The 18284-nt window shown below is 42.2% G+C and overlaps 1 protein-coding gene across 1 annotated transcript in view; it reads left to right on the top strand.

Moving 5' to 3' along the window:
* The window catches only part of LOC134909895 (uncharacterized), a 166448-nt gene extending 150322 nt beyond the window's left edge, over positions 1–16126 (top strand). Inside the window, exons 24-26 of the mRNA XM_063917262.1 lie at positions 9995–10060; positions 10257–10322; positions 12321–16126. Coding sequence (XP_063773332.1) covers positions 9995–10060; positions 10257–10322; positions 12321–12463 — 275 coding nt within the window. The 3' untranslated portion in view covers positions 12464–16126. The remainder of the gene's footprint in view (positions 1–9994; positions 10061–10256; positions 10323–12320) is intronic.
* Positions 16127–18284: the final 2158 nt, after the last annotated feature.

Below are 18284 nucleotides of genomic sequence, written 5' to 3'. Positions count from 1 at the left end.
GTTTGTGCAAGAGCCTCCAAATTGCCTATTTTTCCTGCCAGTATACATACGGACTGTCTGACATGCCTACTTGGATGCTCTACTCATATAATCCTCCACCATTCTTTCAATGGTGACAGAATCATATGCAGTGATAGTAGACATATCAGTAATCGTTGGCAGGTCCTTAAGTCCGGACCAGATGTCAGCTTTCGCTCCTGACTGCCCTGCATCACCGCCAGCGAGTGGGCTAGGAAATCTTATCTTTTTCCTTGCAGCCCCAGTAGCGGGAGAAAATGAAGGACAAGCTGCTGACGGGTCATGTTCCGCTTGACTAGACAATTGTCTCACCAGCAGGTCTTTGAACATCTGCAGACTTGTGTCTGCTGGAAAGAGAGATACAACGTAGGCTTTAAACCTAGGATCTAGCACGGTGGCCAAAATGTAGTTCTCTGATTTCAATAGATTGACCACCCTTGAATCCTGGCAAAGCAAATGAAGGGCTCCATCCACAAGTCCCTCATACTTTGCGGAATCGCTCCGTCTTAGCTCCTCCTTCAATTTATCCAGCTGCTTCTGCAAAAGCCTGATGAGGGGAATGACCTGACTCAAGCTGGCAGTGCCCAGATGTAATGCTCGCACAATATTGGTGGCGTTGTCCGATATCAGAAATCCCCTGGAGAGTCCAATTGGGGTAAGCCATTCTGCAATGATGTTCCTTAGTTTCCGTAAGGGGTTGTCAGCTGTGTGCCTCTTACGGAAAGCGGTGATACATAGCGTAGCCTGCCTAGGAACGAGTTGGCGTTTGCGAGATGCTGCTACTGGTGCCACTGCTGTTGTTCTTGCGGGAGGCCATACATCTACCCAGTGGGCTGTTACAGTCATATAGTCCTAAGTCTGCCCTGTTCCACTTGTCCACATGTCCGTTAGTTAGTGGACACTGGATACAACTGCATTTTGTAGGACATTGGTGTCTCTTTTTCTGACGTCTGTGTACATTCTCAGGATCGCCTGCCTAGAGAAGTGGAACCTAGATGGGATTTGATACCGGGGACACAGTACCTCAAACAAATCTCTAATTCCCACTGAACTAATGGCAGATACCGGACGCACGTCTAACACCAACATAGTTGTCAAGGCCTCAGGTATCCGCTTTGTAAAAGGATGATTGCTGTCATATTTCATCTTCCTCACAAAGGACTGTGGGACAGTCAATTGCTTACTGGAAGTAGTACAAGTGGTCTTCTGACTCCCCCTCTGGGATGACGATCGACTCCCAGCAGCAACAATAGCAGTGGCAGCAACAGCAGCAGGCGTACCACTCAAGGATCCATCGGAGGAATCCCAGTTAGGAGAGGGCTCCTCAGTCTTGACAGTGACATGGACTGCAGGACTACTGATGTTCCTGATTGAGCAGGAAGTTGACATTGAGGGAGTTGGTGTGGCTTGCAGGAGCTTGGGTACAGGAGGAATAAGGGATTTAGGTGTCAGTGGACTGCTTACGCTCTTACCCAAAGTTTCACAACTTGACACTGACTTCTGATGAATGCGCAGCAGGTGACATATAAGGGAGGATGTTCCTAGGTGGTTAACATCCTTTCCCCAACTTATTACAGATTGACAGAGGTAACAGATGGCTTGACACCTGTTGTCCAGATTTGTGGAGAAATAATTCCACACCGAAGAGGTGGCTTTTTTGGTAGTTTGCCAAGGCATCACAATGGGTTTCTTCATCCCAAGGACAACAGGTGTCTCCCCCGGTGCCTGACTTAAACAAACCACATCACCATCAGAATCCTCATCGTCAACTTCCTCCTCAGCACCAGCAACACCCATATCCTCATCCTGGTGTACTTCGTCAGTAACATCTTCAATTTGAATATCAGGAACTGGACTGTGGGTGCTCCTTCCAGCACTTGCAGGGGGCGTACAAATGGTGGCAGGAGTTACCTCTTCCCATCCAGTGTTGGGAAGGTCGTGGATACACAACCGCTGACACACTAGGACTGTCCTTGGGGATTTGTGATACCATCTCAGAATGTACAGTTCTTTTATGTGCTCTTTCCATTTTAACTCTTTTAATTTTTCTAGTGGGAGGATGAGGGCTTCCATCATCATGTGAAGCTGAACCACTAGCCATGAACATAGGCCAGGGCCTCAGCCGTTTCTTGCCACTCCGTGTCGTAAATGGCATATTGGCAAGTTTACGTTTCTCCTCAGATGATTTAAATTTCTTTTTACTGAACTTTGGCTTTTTGTATTTTAAATGCCCTCTACTATCACATTGGGCTTCGGCCTTGGCAGACGACGTTGATGGCATTTCATCGTCTATGTCATGGTTAGTGGCAGCAGCTTCAGCACTAGGAGGAAGTGGTTCTTCTTGATCTTTCCCTATTTTATCCTCAAAATGTTTGTTCTCCATTATTTTTTGGGAGTTATATAAGACAATATGCGGCACAGGAATGACTGGAATGACTGATGGACGGGACACTACCACTGGTATGATGCAGCACAATACAACAACACTGTAAGGGACTTGTGGTTGTTGTTATAATTATTATACGGCAGCAGTGGACATATAGCAGAAGCATATATCGTCACTGGAATGACTGATGGACAGGACACTACCACTGGTCTGATGCAGCACAACACAACAACACTGTAAGGGACTTGTGGTTGTTATTATTATTATAATAATACTGTAGCAGTGGACATAGCAGCAGCGTATATCATCACTGGAATGACTGATGGACAAGACACTACCACTGGTCTGATGCAGCACAACACAACACCACTTTATACAGCTACACTGGATATATGGCAACAGAGGACACCAACACTGTGACTGGCTGGACTGATGCAGCACAATACACTGACTACACTGGACTGGACAACACAACACAGCACCACTTTATACAGCTACACTGGATATATGGCAGCAGAGGACACCAACACTGTGATTACACTGGACTGAACTGAGCAGCACAACACAGCACAAGACTCGCCACCCCACTTTCCTGCCCCCACACAGACACTGAACACTGAGGACACATCCTCTCAATACAATCTCCAAGACTGGAGTGAAAATGGCCGCAACGCGCGGCTCCTTATATGGAATCCAAATCCCGCGAGAATCCGAAAGCGGGATGATGACGTTTTGCCGCGTTCAGGTTTCCGAGTCAGGCTGGAAAACCCAAGCCTTGCTCGGAACCAAACTCGGAAGGCAAGCTCATCTCTAGTCCTTATACATCTTTTCCTGCAATGAATCTGTACTGTGGGCTGCATAGCTTGGTACAGCATTTAGTAGTGAAAGCATGCGTACACTCAGGGCTGTTTCTAGACAATTTGGCTCCCGGTGCGATATTTCAAAATGCGCCCCCCCATTGCCATAAAAAAAAATGGTCCCTCTCCCCCATAGCTATAAAAAGAAAAAGCATGCAGCAAGGGGGCGTGGCCCCATTAAAATGGCCGTGGTCTCATTAAAGTGGGCGTGACCTCATCTGATATCATCATGGACACCACGGGGGGGGGGGGGGGGGGGAATCAAAAGTCCCCATTTTACACAGTATGGCAGGCAAGAGTCCCCATTTTACACAGTGCAGCAGGCAAGTGTCCCCATTTTACACATTACGCAGGCAAGAGTCCCCATTTTACACAGTACGGCAGGCAAGAGTCCCCATTTTACACAGTACGGCAGGCAAGAGTCCCCATTTTACACATTACGGCAGGCACGTGCCCCCATTTTACACAGTACGGCAGGCAGGTGTCCCCATTTTACACAGTACGGCAGGCAGGTGTCCCCATTGTACACAGTGCGGCAGGCAGGTGTCCCCATTTTACACAGTGCGGCAGGCAGGTGTCCCCATTTTACACAGTGCGGCAGGCAGGTGTCCCCATTTTACACAGTATGGCAGGCAAGTGTCAAGTGGGGGGAAGGAAGGGAGAGGGAGGGGTGGGAGGAAGGAAGGGAGGAGGAGGGGGGAGAGAGAGACTACTTACATATAGAGGATCTTCCCGCTCTTTGGGTCGGCCGTCTCACCTCCCTCGCGCCGGCCGCCTCCTCCTTCCAGCTTGTCTGCTCTTCCTCCCTCTTCCCGAGTTCTCCTGCTCGGGGGCGGGGTTTCACGGAATGACGCGATTGCGTCGTGACGTCACGACGCAACCGCGTCATTCCGCAAAACTCCACCCCCCGAGCAGGAGTGCTCGGGAAAAGGGAGGAGGGGGAGACACAGGGACACGCAAAGTGCCGCGTCGGGCACCCCGTGCGGTTGCGCGGCTCGCCCGCAACAAGAAACGGCACTGCGTACACTACTTACAGTATTCAACAGAAGGGGGAGCTGGTGGAGGTAGAAGGAGCAATGCTCCCACTATGCATACCTTAATATGGGGGAGACATGAGTAGAGTCCAGTAGCAAGGACTTTTAAAGCAAATGTGGGAGAATTAATTTTTAGGTAAACTAACTGTTGTGGACACTGCTTCCACCCAAAATGGTATCCTTCAACATACATCCCGCTTTCTTTACCAGTGTGCAGTTTGCTCACTCACTTGTGCCAAATTGTTCAAGAGTGTAGACAATGGCCAATTGATGTTTCCATATTTCTTTAAAAAGAATTCCACCTCTCTGTTTAGGTATTCTCCACCATCATTAGTAGAGATGAGCGGGTTCGGTTTCTCTGAATCCGAACCCGCCAGAACTTCATGTTTTTTTTCACGGGTCCGAGCGACTCGGATCTTCCCGCCTTGCTCGGTTAACCCGAGCGCGCCCGAACGTCATCATGACGCTGTCGGATTCTCGCGAGACTCGGATTCTATATAAGGAGCCGCGCGTCGCCGCCATTTTCACACGTGCATTGAGATTGATAGGGAGAGGACGTGGCTGGCGTCCTCTCCATTAGAATAGATTAGAAGAGAGAGAGAGAGAGAGAGAGATTGTGCAGACAGAGTTTACCACAGTGACCAGTGCAGTTGTTGTTAAGTTAACTTTTATTTAATATATCCGTTCTCTGCTATATCCGTTCTCTGCCTGAAAAAAACGATACACAGCAGTCACACAGTGTGACTCAGTCTGTGTGCACTCAGCTCAGCCCAGTGTGCTGCACATCAATGTATAAAAGCTTATAATAATTGTGGGGGAGACTGGGGAGCACTGCAGGTTGTTATAGCAGGAGCCAGGAGTACATAATATTATATTAATTTAAAATTAAACAGTGCACACTTTTGCTGCAGGAGTGCCACTGCCAGTGTGACTAGTGGTGACCAGTGCCTGACCACCAGTATAGTAGTATATTGTTGTATACTATCTCTTTATCAACCAGTCTATATTAGCAGCAGACACAGTACAGTGCGGTAGTTCACGGCTGTGGCTACCTCTGTGTCGGCAGTCGGCACTCGGCAGGCAGTCCGTCCATCCATAATTGTATAATTATATACCACCTAACCGTGGTATTTTTTTTTCTTTCTTTATACCGTCGTCATAGTCATACTAGTTGTTACGAGTATACTACTATCTCTTTATCAACCAGTGTACAGTGCGGTAGTTCACGGCTGTGGCTACCTCTGTGTCGGCAGTCGGCAGGCAGTCCGTCCATCCATAATTGTATTATTATAATATATACCACCTAACCGTGGTTTTTTTTTCATTCTTTATACCGTCATAGTGTCATACTAGTTGTTACGAGTATACTACTATCTCTTTATCAACCAGTGTACAGTGCGGTAGTTCACGGCTGTGGCTACCTCTGTGTCGGCAGTCGGCAGGCAGTCCGTCCATCCATAATTGTATTATAATATATACCACCTAACCGTGGTTTTTTTTTCATTCTTTATACCGTCATAGTCAGTCATACTAGTTGTTACGAGTATACTACTATCTCTTTATCAACCAGTGTACAGTGCGGTAGTTCACGGCTGTGGCTACCTCTGTGTCGGCACTCGGCAGGCAGTCCGTCCATCCATAATTGTATTATAATATATACCACCTAACCGTGGTTTTTTTTTCATTCTTTATACCGTCATAGTCAGTCATACTAGTTGTTACGAGTATACTACTATCTCTTTATCAACCAGTGTACAGTGCGGTAGTTCACGGCTGTGGCTACCTCTGTGTCGGCACTCGGCAGGCAGTCCGTCCATCCATAATTGTATTATAATATATACCACCTAACCGTGGTTTTTTTTTCATTCTTTATACCGTCATAGTCAGTCATACTAGTTGTTACGAGTATACTACTATCTCTTTATCAACCAGTGTACAGTGCGGTAGTTCACGGCTGTGGCTACCTCTGTGTCGGAACTCGGCAGGCAGTCCGTCCATCCATAATTGTATTACAATATATACCACCTAACCGTGGTTTTTTTTTCATTCTTTATACCGTCATAGTCAGTCATACTAGTTGTTACGAGTATACTACTATCTCTTTATCAACCAGTGTACAGTGCGGTAGTTCACGGCTGTGGCTACCTCTGTGTCGGCACTCGGCAGGCAGTCCGTCCATCCATAATTGTGTTACAATATATACCACCTAACCGTGGTTTTTTTATACCACCTAACCGTGGCAGTCCGTCCATAATTGTATACTAGTATCCAATCCATCCATCTCCATTGTTTACCTGAGGTGCCTTTTAGTTCTGCCTATAAAATATGGAGAACAAAAAAGTTGAGGTTCCAAAATTAGGGAAAGATCAAGATCCACTTCCACCTCGTGCTGAAGCTGCTGCCACTAGTCATGGCCGAGACGATGAAATGCCAGCAACGTCGTCTGCCAAGGCCGATGCCCAATGTCATAGTACAGAGCATGTCAAATCCAAAACACCAAATATCAGAAAAAAAAGGACTCCAAAACCTAAAATAAAATTGTCGGAGGAGAAGCGTAAACTTGCCAATATGCCATTTACCACACGGAGTGGCAAGGAACGGCTGAGGCCCTGGCCTATGTTCATGGCTAGTGGTTCAGGTTTTTTGGAAGGGACATCCTGCGTGACACTGCAGTGCCACTCCTAGATGGGCCCGGTGTTTGTGTCGGCCACTAGGGTCGCTAATCTTACTCACACAGTCAGCTACCTCATTGCGCCTCTTTTTTCTTTGCGTCATGTGCTGTTTGGGGAGGGTTTTTTGGAAGGGCCATCCTGCGTGACACTGCAGTGCCACTCCTAGATGGGCCCGGTGTTTGTGTCGGCCACTAGGGTCGCTAATCTTACTCACACAGCTACCTCATTGCGCCTCTTTTTTTCTTTGCGTCATGTGCTGTTTGGGGAGGGTTTTTTGGAAGGGACATCCTGCGTGACACTGCAGTGCCACTCCTAGATGGGCCCGGTGTTTGTGTCGGCCACTAGGGTCGCTTATCTTACTCACACAGCGACCTCGGTGCAAATTTTAGGACTAAAAATAATATTGTGAGGTGTGAGGTATTCAGAATAGACTGAAAATGAGTGTAAATTATGGTTTTTGAGGTTAATAATACTTTGGGATCAAAATGACCCCCAAATTCTATGATTTAAGCTGTTTTTTAGTGTTTTTGGAAAAAAACACCCGAATCCAAAACACACCCGAATCCGACAAAAATAATTCGGTGAGGTTTTGCCAAAACGCGTTCGAACCCAAAACACGGCCGCGGAACCGAACCCAAAACCAAAACACAAAACCCGAAAAATTTCAGGCGCTCATCTCTAATCATTAGATCTCAGGGTTTTGAGTCTGTGACTGGTTTGATTTCTGCAAATCTCTTGTAGTCTGCAATTTTCTTCCTACTTCAGACTTCTTTTTGAATAAGTAAATGTGTGTCATTTTTGTGAAGTCATCAATGAACATCATGAACATAATCCACTTATTGACTTGACTGCAACTAAACCACACACATCTGTATATACTAACTCAAGTTATGCGTAAGCTCTATTTGCTAATTTTGGAAATGGTTAATGGGTTTGTCCTCTAGTTATATAGGTTTTGCCCTCCAGTTATAAAGCTTTCATACACAGGTTTATCTGCCTCAGTCACTGACATTCCTATGACAATCCTATTCAGTAATTTTTGAATATGTAAAGTGAACAAATCTTCTGTGGCAGAGTTCAATTAATTGTGACTCACTTGTCGTCGTCAACATCATTTAACAGTGCTGTCTATCAAAGATATATAATTGATGGCACCGGCTACCTGTTGCTATTACTGTACCTTTTCTGTTCCATACGATGCACTTCACTATAGTGAAATGAAATATGTTGCCTCTTTAGGACAAATAAGATTTGTACCAATTTCTGTTACATAAAACTCATCTTGGATTTCAGTAAATGTAGTTTTAATCCAAATTTTGAAGTAGGCTTTAATTGCTCCAACTTTCGTAGCTGTAGGCAATTCATTTCCAATCCCATTAATTGTGATAGGATAACGCACGGCTATTGTGGTAAACCACTCTTCATTTCAGTTGAAATGCCTGGTAGCACATAAATCGATATACTAGCAATCTTTTTTGCAGCTATTTTTGTCATCGATTCATCTTTGCCATTGTATTTCTTTTTTGCATATCCATTCATATTCTTCAGCTTACATTTATATGCTTGTGACCTATCTTGTAACATATAGCACTAGAACTTGAATTTTTCTAGTTTCTCACTCTTTTGTGTGTAATACAGTATTTCATTTACACAGCACGTGTTCTTGATACTGCAGTAGCTTTGCTCTGACTGTGTCTGTAGTTAACTTGGCTGTGTTTGCTTCCAACACTAGATTAGAAAGCCAAACAAAGTCATTAAGTTTTCTAGCATCACTGTAGTGATCTATTCATCATCTACTTGCACTCCTACAGACATTCATTGCTGAAAAATAGAAATCATTTTGTCAGTGTAGTCACTCATACTGCTGGATTCACATAGCTTGGTAGTATAAAATATATTAGACACCTATCTTGATTTGCTGCCTGCAGTGCTGTACATGTGTCATTTGCTGACACTTTCCCAGGTATAATAGAGTACACGTGCTGCTCTACATCATCTGGGCTTAAACTATCACCAAGTTCTACTGTTACTTTCTACAACCTTTCACACTTAGTTGCTTTTCCATAACAAACTTCCATATGGTGTAATTCTCTGCACCTTTAGGTTTGAGAAACCCGATTATGGGTGTAGCTCCTACGTGCATTCTGTATACTGATATGATTATGGAGTCTATTAGCTCTGATTAGCTTCTGTACTGACACATTGTGCTGGAAACATGTTGTGCTTTCTTTACTATGTGTTTGCAGGTGTCTAAGATGGCATCTGTGTGCTGCTGGGAATTCTAGTATCTTTTGTCAAGTGTAACTGTAGCATGTGTGCCTGGGCCCACAACCTGTTGGAATATGTGTGTGCAGGTGGCAAAGGTATGGCAGAGTGTATGTACACAGCAGAGGATGCATTGTGTCAATGAACAGGCCAACTATTTATTCAGCAGTTATGTGAAGTGACCAGCCATATGCACAGTTATGCTTATACAGACTTTTATGCATGGAACGGAGCATACAGGTTACCATCCAGTGACTGAATCAGGGTGCAAGAAATAAGCAGTGTGGATCAGCATTGTGGAAAGTGGTAAACTCAGGGTCTCCTGAAGTTAAGTGGAAGACATCCATATCATACTGTGCTCAACCACAGTAACAAGATAGCACAGCACATGGACAGCAGTATGGTCAATGACCATCTTGGTTAGGTTATTTAAGCCTCCCTGCAGGAACAAAACATGGCATATTGAATGCAGAGTAGCACTCTCCAACTTCAACAACTCTACAGTACAGTACCTTCAAAGATTTGTTTTGCCTCAGCAGATGCTTTTCTCTTTACCTGGCCCTGAGTTATGATGACAAATATGTGGTCTAAATAATATTAAATCAATTGCAGAAATTACTTTGTGTTTTATAAACAGGGGCAATACAAATAAGCATATCACCTGGGAGAAAGAATTGACCTTGCGCACAGTTCCCCTTTAATTGAGATTTGTTTTATTTCACAATTTCTAATAGAAACTAAATTGTGTCTCTCTTATTTCAGGAACTTTCCATTACTGCCAGAGTCTCTTCTATGATGGACTAAATAAACTTACAGAGTTAAGAGAAGGTAAACATATCCTACTATACATTTTATCCCCAGTGGGAGATCAACACTTTTACCTGATCATAACAGCTGCTTTGAAATGCATAACAATTGTACATCACTTAGTAAATGTTTGTGTAATGATCTGAAATGATTACTCCTCAATTTCATACATCAATGCTCAGAAACATCTTGTGTAATAACATGGTGTTTTTTTCAGGTCTTCCTGGATTCTTACAAAATATTTTTTTTAATGCACTGGATGGACTTAAGCAGCTAGGAGAAGGTAACATTTTCTATTCTACCTATCTGCAAGTTTCCATTAATTTTTATTTAAATTCAGGCACAAGACTATTCCTGCAGAGGTGACATCATAGTCCACAGTTTGTCTATAGAATCCGCTAAGAGAATAATTGACTATGGAGCATATTTCTGAAAGAATATATGCAGGATATCCCCCAAAATACTATTTTTAGGGGGATACCCACAAATATTAAGGACTCTCTGAATGCATATACTGTAGAAGGGACTCCATCAGATATCAGAGATGTTTGCTGCTATCCCCCATTTTTGATTGCAAAACCAGCATCCATACTGTAGGTTTTCTAAATGCCAGATTAAGAAAGGCATAGTAGTCCATAGGCTGCGTTCTACATATTTTACTGGATCGATTCCTCCCCAGCAATGGCCACTTGCACATCCATTGTCTGATAACTGCACATGTGCGTTAGTGCACTAGTGTCCCAAAGCAAAAAAAAAAAAATTATCACATTTGTGATCACATTATTTTTATACACCATAGCGATGAGCTCCTATTGTAGCTCCTGTTCAAGTAAGTGATTCTTAATTAATGTGGACAATTTCTTATTTTGGGGATATGGCTAAAGTAGAAGAATAAGTCAAAACAAGGTAATATAAAGCAGGATTACAGTATACAAAGTCAGGGAACATGTCCCAAAACACATAGATTGAAATGGTAGCCTGTAAATAAACAAAGGGATTTCAGGGATTGCACTCTCTGACAATAGTTATATCACATCAATCTACAAACTCGGGATACATGTTTAAAGTGCGCACACCCATACCTCCCAACTTTAGAAAACCCGGGAGCATTCTCAAAAGGGGGTGTACTCTCGGGTCCCTGGGGCCATGCCTCCATGCCTGACATTTTGGGGGTGTTACAGAGTGTCACTCCCCTGTTTCTTGTCATGCAGGGGCTTGGCCAGTGCTCCGGCAGCTGCTGGGTAGCTCCCACATTCTTTGTACAATGTGTGGATGACAAACACATCTGTGCATCATCCACTCACTGCACTCTGCTATGCAGAGCAGCTACTACAGAGTGGTCCCCCAAACCCCACCATCCAAGGGACACTGTGGCCTACAGGCGGGCAATGGCTGAAAGTCAGGACTGTCCAGCTGAATTTGGGATGGTTGGGACATGTGATACCACTAACTCTCCTTAAAGCAAAGTGTTAACTAAAAACAAAAAGCATATTTCGGAATGTTCAGAAATAGATGCAGATATATGAAGCTTTGGAGAGCAACAGTGGTGTAATTACAGGGGTGCGGGACACACCCAGGTGTCACCTGCTAAAGGGCGACACTAAAATGTCAGATCCTCCTCAGTGACAGGAGCCAGGTGCTGCACTGTAACATTACGTGCAGCACTCGGCACCTGTCACAGTGTAGGAGCTGGCACTGCCGCCCAGCATCTCCGGGACCCTTACAAGACCACACTTCCACAAGACCACGCCCCTTCTTACAAGATCATAAAACCCTTTTTAGTAGCGCACGGCTTCGGTGAGCATATTGGGTATTGCACCCACACCGGGTGCAACCAAGCTTAGTGACACCCCTGTAGGGGGATAAAATGGAAAGAGATAAACTACCAAACAATTAGCTCCTGTCATTTTTCAAACACAGCGTGTAACATAGAAGTTAGGAGCTGATTGGCTGGTACTTTATTTCTCACCACTTTATCACTCTCCAATATTTAATACATATCTCCCACAGTATGGTATTAGAACTCTGCAATTGCAGTAAATTATTTACAGTATATTGTACATTTTGTTAATGCTTCATTGTGTTGCAGCATAAATGGTTGTAAAGCAAGGCCAAATACACAGAGGAGGCAAAACTAAATAAAAATCACGGGATTGCATGAAATGTGTCACGTGTTTCACATGCTTTTATTAAAAAATATGTTTTACTTTACTGAAATGTTTTCTTTTTATTATAATAGTATTTAATTATCAAAACGTAACAATTGCTTCTCTTCATTTAGGTATTCTTAGCTTCTTCCAGAGTCTTTTCTATGATGGACTAAATGATTATGGATTTCCCTTCTTCTCAACCCCAGCCAGTGAGAAACAGTACTCTAACCAACCGCCGGCTGATGAGGCAAAGACAAGAGCGCATGGACACTAGACATGAATATACGTGATATTTCTTAATGAAATATTTTTTACAGAAATGACTGAGTGCTCTAGGAACTGGGCACGAGGCAGAGATGGCTTTTACATTTGTAAAGGCTATGATAATAAGAAAGGAGAATGAAATATAAGGACAGACAGTCCTTCATTATGTGACAAAGTGAGAGAGCCTAAATAAGAAGTAAAAGCTGCAAACTGCAAGACAGAATATTTATTTCTATATTTTGTCACATATAAGTACAGGGAAAATCACCTTGATCAGAACTGATGCAACTGATTTCTTGCATAAAATATTAGGTTTATTGTGCTAAAAGCAGTGGCAGTAAATGAATTAGTACTGTACTTCTCTAGGCAAACTACTGTTGCTTGACAAAAATACCTACAATACAGTATATGTACTGTACATAGACTTGCATACATTTTAAACACTTGAAGTACTGCAAAATAAAAAGATGAATCTACCAAAATTCAATGAATTGTAAAATGCGGTGCTTCATATCACTGAAAGGTGCCAAGCTGTTGAACAGTTTTTAGGCCATTCATGTATTGCATTTAACTTATTGTGACTTGGTAAGCATGGACGCATGACCTAAACAAAGGTCTCTCTTTATATTATGCATACCAAGCAAACTGCATTAAACACAAAGAGAAAGTGTTACTGAAATCATGCACTCTTTGAAAAACATATAAATGGACAAATAAAGAGAGATGAATTGCTCATATATGTTACTGTATCTGCTAAACATGCAGATGTACAACAAACACATGCAGACATGCTGTATATCGTCTGTACAGGCTGGTTAGCTCTCATCATATTTTATTTAATGTATTCATATGTTTAATACTGTATATGTGTGCATTGAGATGTACTGATGGTGGTAATGGGAAAATAAACACTAAGAGATCTTAGACATTTTATAGCATTAGCTAGATTATTTTAAAGTATGTGTGGCTTTGATGTTTTGTTTCAAATAAGTTTTGAAATGCTATAGTGTACATATTTATACATAAATGCCTCTGCTGTATAAACATTGTATGATTTCATCCTTTTACTTGCTACTATAGAATGTGTATCAATTGGTCGCAGACAAGTGACTTTCTATGAAGCGTGGTCACTGTAATGATAATGAAAATACTACAGTAGATGGCACAGTAAATCTTCTTGAACCAGTCTTTATTATTTACACTCATCTTCGTGTGTGTGTGTGTGTGTGTGTGTGTGTGTGTGTGTGTGTGTGTGTGTGTGTGTGTATTGTTAGCTTCTAATTGATTGCTATTTCAGGTACAGTGAGACAGCTGTAGGGTACATACTGTACAGGCCTGGACCCCTGTGGCATCCTCTTAGTACCAAGGATTAATTAATTTTCGGTGGACCTGACTATTATTGTTTTTTTGACACCAGAAAGTCCATGATTTTATATTCTGATGCAACTATAGTTGTAATTATGTATTCAATTTTAACCCATACTGTCAGATAAAGGAACAAACAAAGTACATTTTAACAAATATTACAAAAAGTTGCACTGCTCTCCACTATACATTTCAGCAAGTACAGTACATTAACAGGTTATAAATTGAATTTACATTTGCATACATTTGAATTTATCTGCTTTAATGTAGTGTGTTAATTAACAGGTTTATTTAATGATTTGGAGGCTCAATGTATTTTCCTGAGAGAAGAAGGCAGTGGGGAAAACATAATGTCTATTAGTGCATCTATCTGCCGTTTGGGCAGTATAATTATGCTGGATGAGAACAGTAGCATTGAGTAGAATAGCAGTTTCACCAGATGGGTCACTCAGTAAACCTGACTGAGTATTCAGTCAGCTGAATGAATCTGCTTTCAGACAGCTGCTCCTTCCCCTCCTCTCTGACTGAGCCCCAGTAGAATAAAGTGGAAGCACTCTAGTGTGTTTGATCACTTCACAATGTAACACATACTCTTATTACAGTCCAATTAATATACCAACAGACTAGTTATATGTATGCAGTTTAAAATAACATCAATAACTCCTTCTATCAGGCAAAATATGCAAATCAGCAGAGTAGCTTTAATAGAGTAAAGGCACAAAAACAACAATCATACTGTAAATAAATAAATTATGCTACAGTATGCTAATTTATGTTATATTATGGACTGAATATACAGTAGATTCTGAGAACTTTGTTTAAACTTCTGTAGCTACTGCACACAGCCTCACAACTACTGCAGTGATTTTCAATAGAGATATAATGGTGTTTCCAAAGCAAATTGGGAATGCTATTATTATAGTCTATAGGGTTGTACACACTTAACTAAATTCAAATGTGCTTTATTTAAAAGCAAATTAGCAATTACCATTCAGTGTATATGTTGTATGTTTTCTATATACAGCTGTAGTGAAGATATGACAGTCATCATCATCAACTTACATTTTAAAACTAGAACTTGAAACCATATTCTAAGAAACATTTTACTACATCGGACCCCCAGCCTGCCACCCCCAACCCATACGCATACTGTATTCATAAGTAACAAGCACACAGGTAAACAAGGAGGTCCGATGCAAGAGCAACTATGAACACCAGGCTATTCCAAGCTGAGCTAGCTTTTTTATAATAATATTGGTTGCCCCTGTTATAACTATAAACCAGGCTGGTCATTCCCTAGGGAAATTCTATATCATTCAGAATTTGTATTTTTGTTTTTCTTCTTTTTTTCTTATTACATACTGTACATTAGTGGAATTGGATGTCCCAGCACACCTGGCTGCTAGGGCACACTACTCTTGTAGCTCCACAAGCTTCAGGATACCATGACAGCCATGTACATTTTGTTTCATGCGTTTCTCAGGGAACCAATTTCTTTCCCTGCATTATATACATTATTTTGACAACTCTGAGCAGCCTATGTAATGTTTGCTCTGCATATTTAAACTACTGATTTGGGATGTCTCTGGCAACTCATTGTCACTGTCTTTATAATTCTTTAATGGGTACGTCTGTCTCATGTTGCCAAGAATTATGTTCTCAAAGCCCAAATTTTAGTGGTATTTTATGGATATTTGTCAAGATTTTATATGTAAATTCATGATAGATAAGATAAGGGAGTTTAATCCAGTTTATAATGAATGACATCATCAGTTTACATAGATGTCAGACACTCAGGAGCATTAAACAGGAGTTATACATATTGGGATAAATACTATATTCATTGTGCCAGCATATACTGTAACCTTTTCACAATTTCCTGCCTTTAATGTCACAGGACACGAAAACCTATTATTATCTTTAGTGACCTTATCCATTTTTAAACCTTGTCATATTTAATAAAATATGATTGTATATTGCTATCATTGCGAAGAATGCTATACACTGTATGTTACTATGTTTTTCTGCTTCATTGGAGTGTAAACAACCATAACGATTTGCATTTTTCTATTTAAAATAAATGTCAATTATTCTAGAAATGGCATTAAAACTGCTTTGATGCATTATAATGTTATATCCTGAATGTCATTTCAATTTAAGCTGGCTTTGTTAGCCCAACGTTTACAAACTGTAGTCTTAAAAATTAATGCTGCTGTATTTGAAGATTTATAAATTACTGGAGCTTTTGTTAAAGCAGTGTGTATATATAGTATGTATGAATACATAAAAATAAACTTGCATTGCAGAACTCCACCTTGTTTTATTTTTTGTGTTGAATTTTATTATTTAAGATATTTAATTAAAATATTTCATTTACAGCCATGGCCAAAAGTTTTGAGAAGGACACAAGTATTGGTTTTCACAAAGTTTGCTACTTCAGTGTTTTTAGATTTTTTTGTCAGATGCTACTACTATGGTATACTGAAGTAAAATTACAAGCATTTCATAAGTGTCAAATGCTTTTATTGACAATCAAATTAAGGTCAATATTTGCAGTGTTGACCCTTCTATTTCAAGACCTCTGCAATTCACCCTGGCATGCTGTCAATCAACTTTTGGACCACAAACTGACTGGTGGCCCCCCATTATTGCCTAATAAATGCTTGTAGTTAGAATTGTGGGTTTTTGTTTGCCCACCCGCCTCTTGAGGATTGACCACAAGTTCTCAATGGGATTAAGATCTGGGGAGATATCTGGCCATGGACCCAAATTTTCAATGTTTCTCTGGCTGGGTCCACAGGATTATCCACAGGATAACATTGGGATATTGTCGAGCGACAGCGAAAATGGCACCAACACGGTCACGAGCTTTCTGGCCTCCCAGGATGCATTGGGGCCTCCACTATATAGTCCTGCCCACTGATTCAGTCAGATCAGTTTTTTGCTTGGTGCGGCAGGAAGCCGCATGGTCACAGGGCTGCTGTGAAAGCAGCCTCAAGTTTTCATTACTTTATTTTAATAGACTTACTGTTTTTGTTTGAGCGACTTCTCTTAACAGCGTCTTAAACGTGTATTAGAAAGAGTCGCTCCAACAACTCCCCACCGGGTCGCAACAACGCTTACCTTCGCGGTACAGTGCTGTCTCGACGGACGTCTGTGTCGGATGTTCTAGCAGGTCCAGCAGACGTTACCAGGCTGTGGCCGGAGCATGGGGAGACAGTGAGTATATGGACTTCCTCTTACAAGAGGGATCAGGACACAGCTACGCTAATTTGGTGGAGACTACAAACAGCGTGTTGATGCGCCGAACATCTCGAGTGTGACAGCGCTACGCTCCGGGGATCATAGGCGCCAGGACTAGGTGAGGCCGCGATCCTCGGAGTTTAAGTCAACAGGGGGTTTCAGACGCTCTCCTGGCCGTCCCTCCTCCGAGTTCATGGCCAGTTCCCGCGGGTCTCTCGTTTCATGAACTGAATGACCTCACTTCCGGCTCAGACGCTACCACGAGGGTACTCGGTCGCAGCTTAGACGCTGCGGTTGTGTACACTGGATATAAACCCGCCCAGACCGAGTCGCAGGCCTTTAGTGTCTGCATGCACGTGGAGTCTCTCAGTGTCCGTGTCCGTTGGTGAGCGTCCGTGTCCATTATCAGTTACCAAGAGCGGCAGTGTACACCAGTAGCGTCTGAATCCACTCAGCGTCTTTCGAGCGTCTTTGCTTGGATATGGAAGTGTGGTGAGTCTCCCTGTATCCCGCTCCCTGGAGGCAGGGTATACAGTACTAAAAATTCCTTCTACTTCTTAGTGTGCACTGTTAATTTTTAGTACCTATTGCATATGAGACCTGTATATTACTGTGTTTTCTGCATGTTATGTTGAAAAAGAACCAGTTAAACAGAAGTACAAATTTCCTACTTATGTATAAGTTATTATGGAGGTTGTATTCTCATATGACAATGTCTAATGCTTTAACATGTGACTGACTGCTAGTATGTGTGCTGACTTTTCTGTGTAATGTCAGTCCTGTTCTGACCCTCAAATCAGGTGCACTGTGGTCAGATTGATTTCACCTCTATATACTGATTATAGGGTGTGGTTCAGTCACAAAATTGTGTAGTCAATATCAGAAAAAATGTCTGTGAGCGGCAAAAGTGATGAGGAGAATTTGTCAAGCACTCCTACAGCCCTAACATGCTTATCTTGTAAGTCAGGGGTAATTGATATGATTCAATTGGTCACTTATGAGGGTTTGTGCGCAAACTGTTTCGCTTTTCAGCGAAGTAAAAAACAGGAGTTAGTTCAACCTCCAGTAGAGCCACCATGGAATATGTTCGCAAAGACTCTGTCTTCAATAGCGGACAGGTTAGCTCCAGTAGCACCACCTCAGGGGTTAGGTTACACTATGAACCCATACATGCAGCTCCCTTCCTATGGTATGGTTCCAGTAGCCTCTACAAGCAACCAAGG

This window comes from Pseudophryne corroboree, chromosome 4, assembly GCF_028390025.1.
Source record: "Pseudophryne corroboree isolate aPseCor3 chromosome 4, aPseCor3.hap2, whole genome shotgun sequence".
NCBI classification, from domain to species: Eukaryota; Metazoa; Chordata; class Amphibia; order Anura; family Myobatrachidae; genus Pseudophryne; species Pseudophryne corroboree.
Note: the sequence above shows the minus strand (reverse complement) of the source record. Positions and strands in the feature narration are given on the sequence as shown.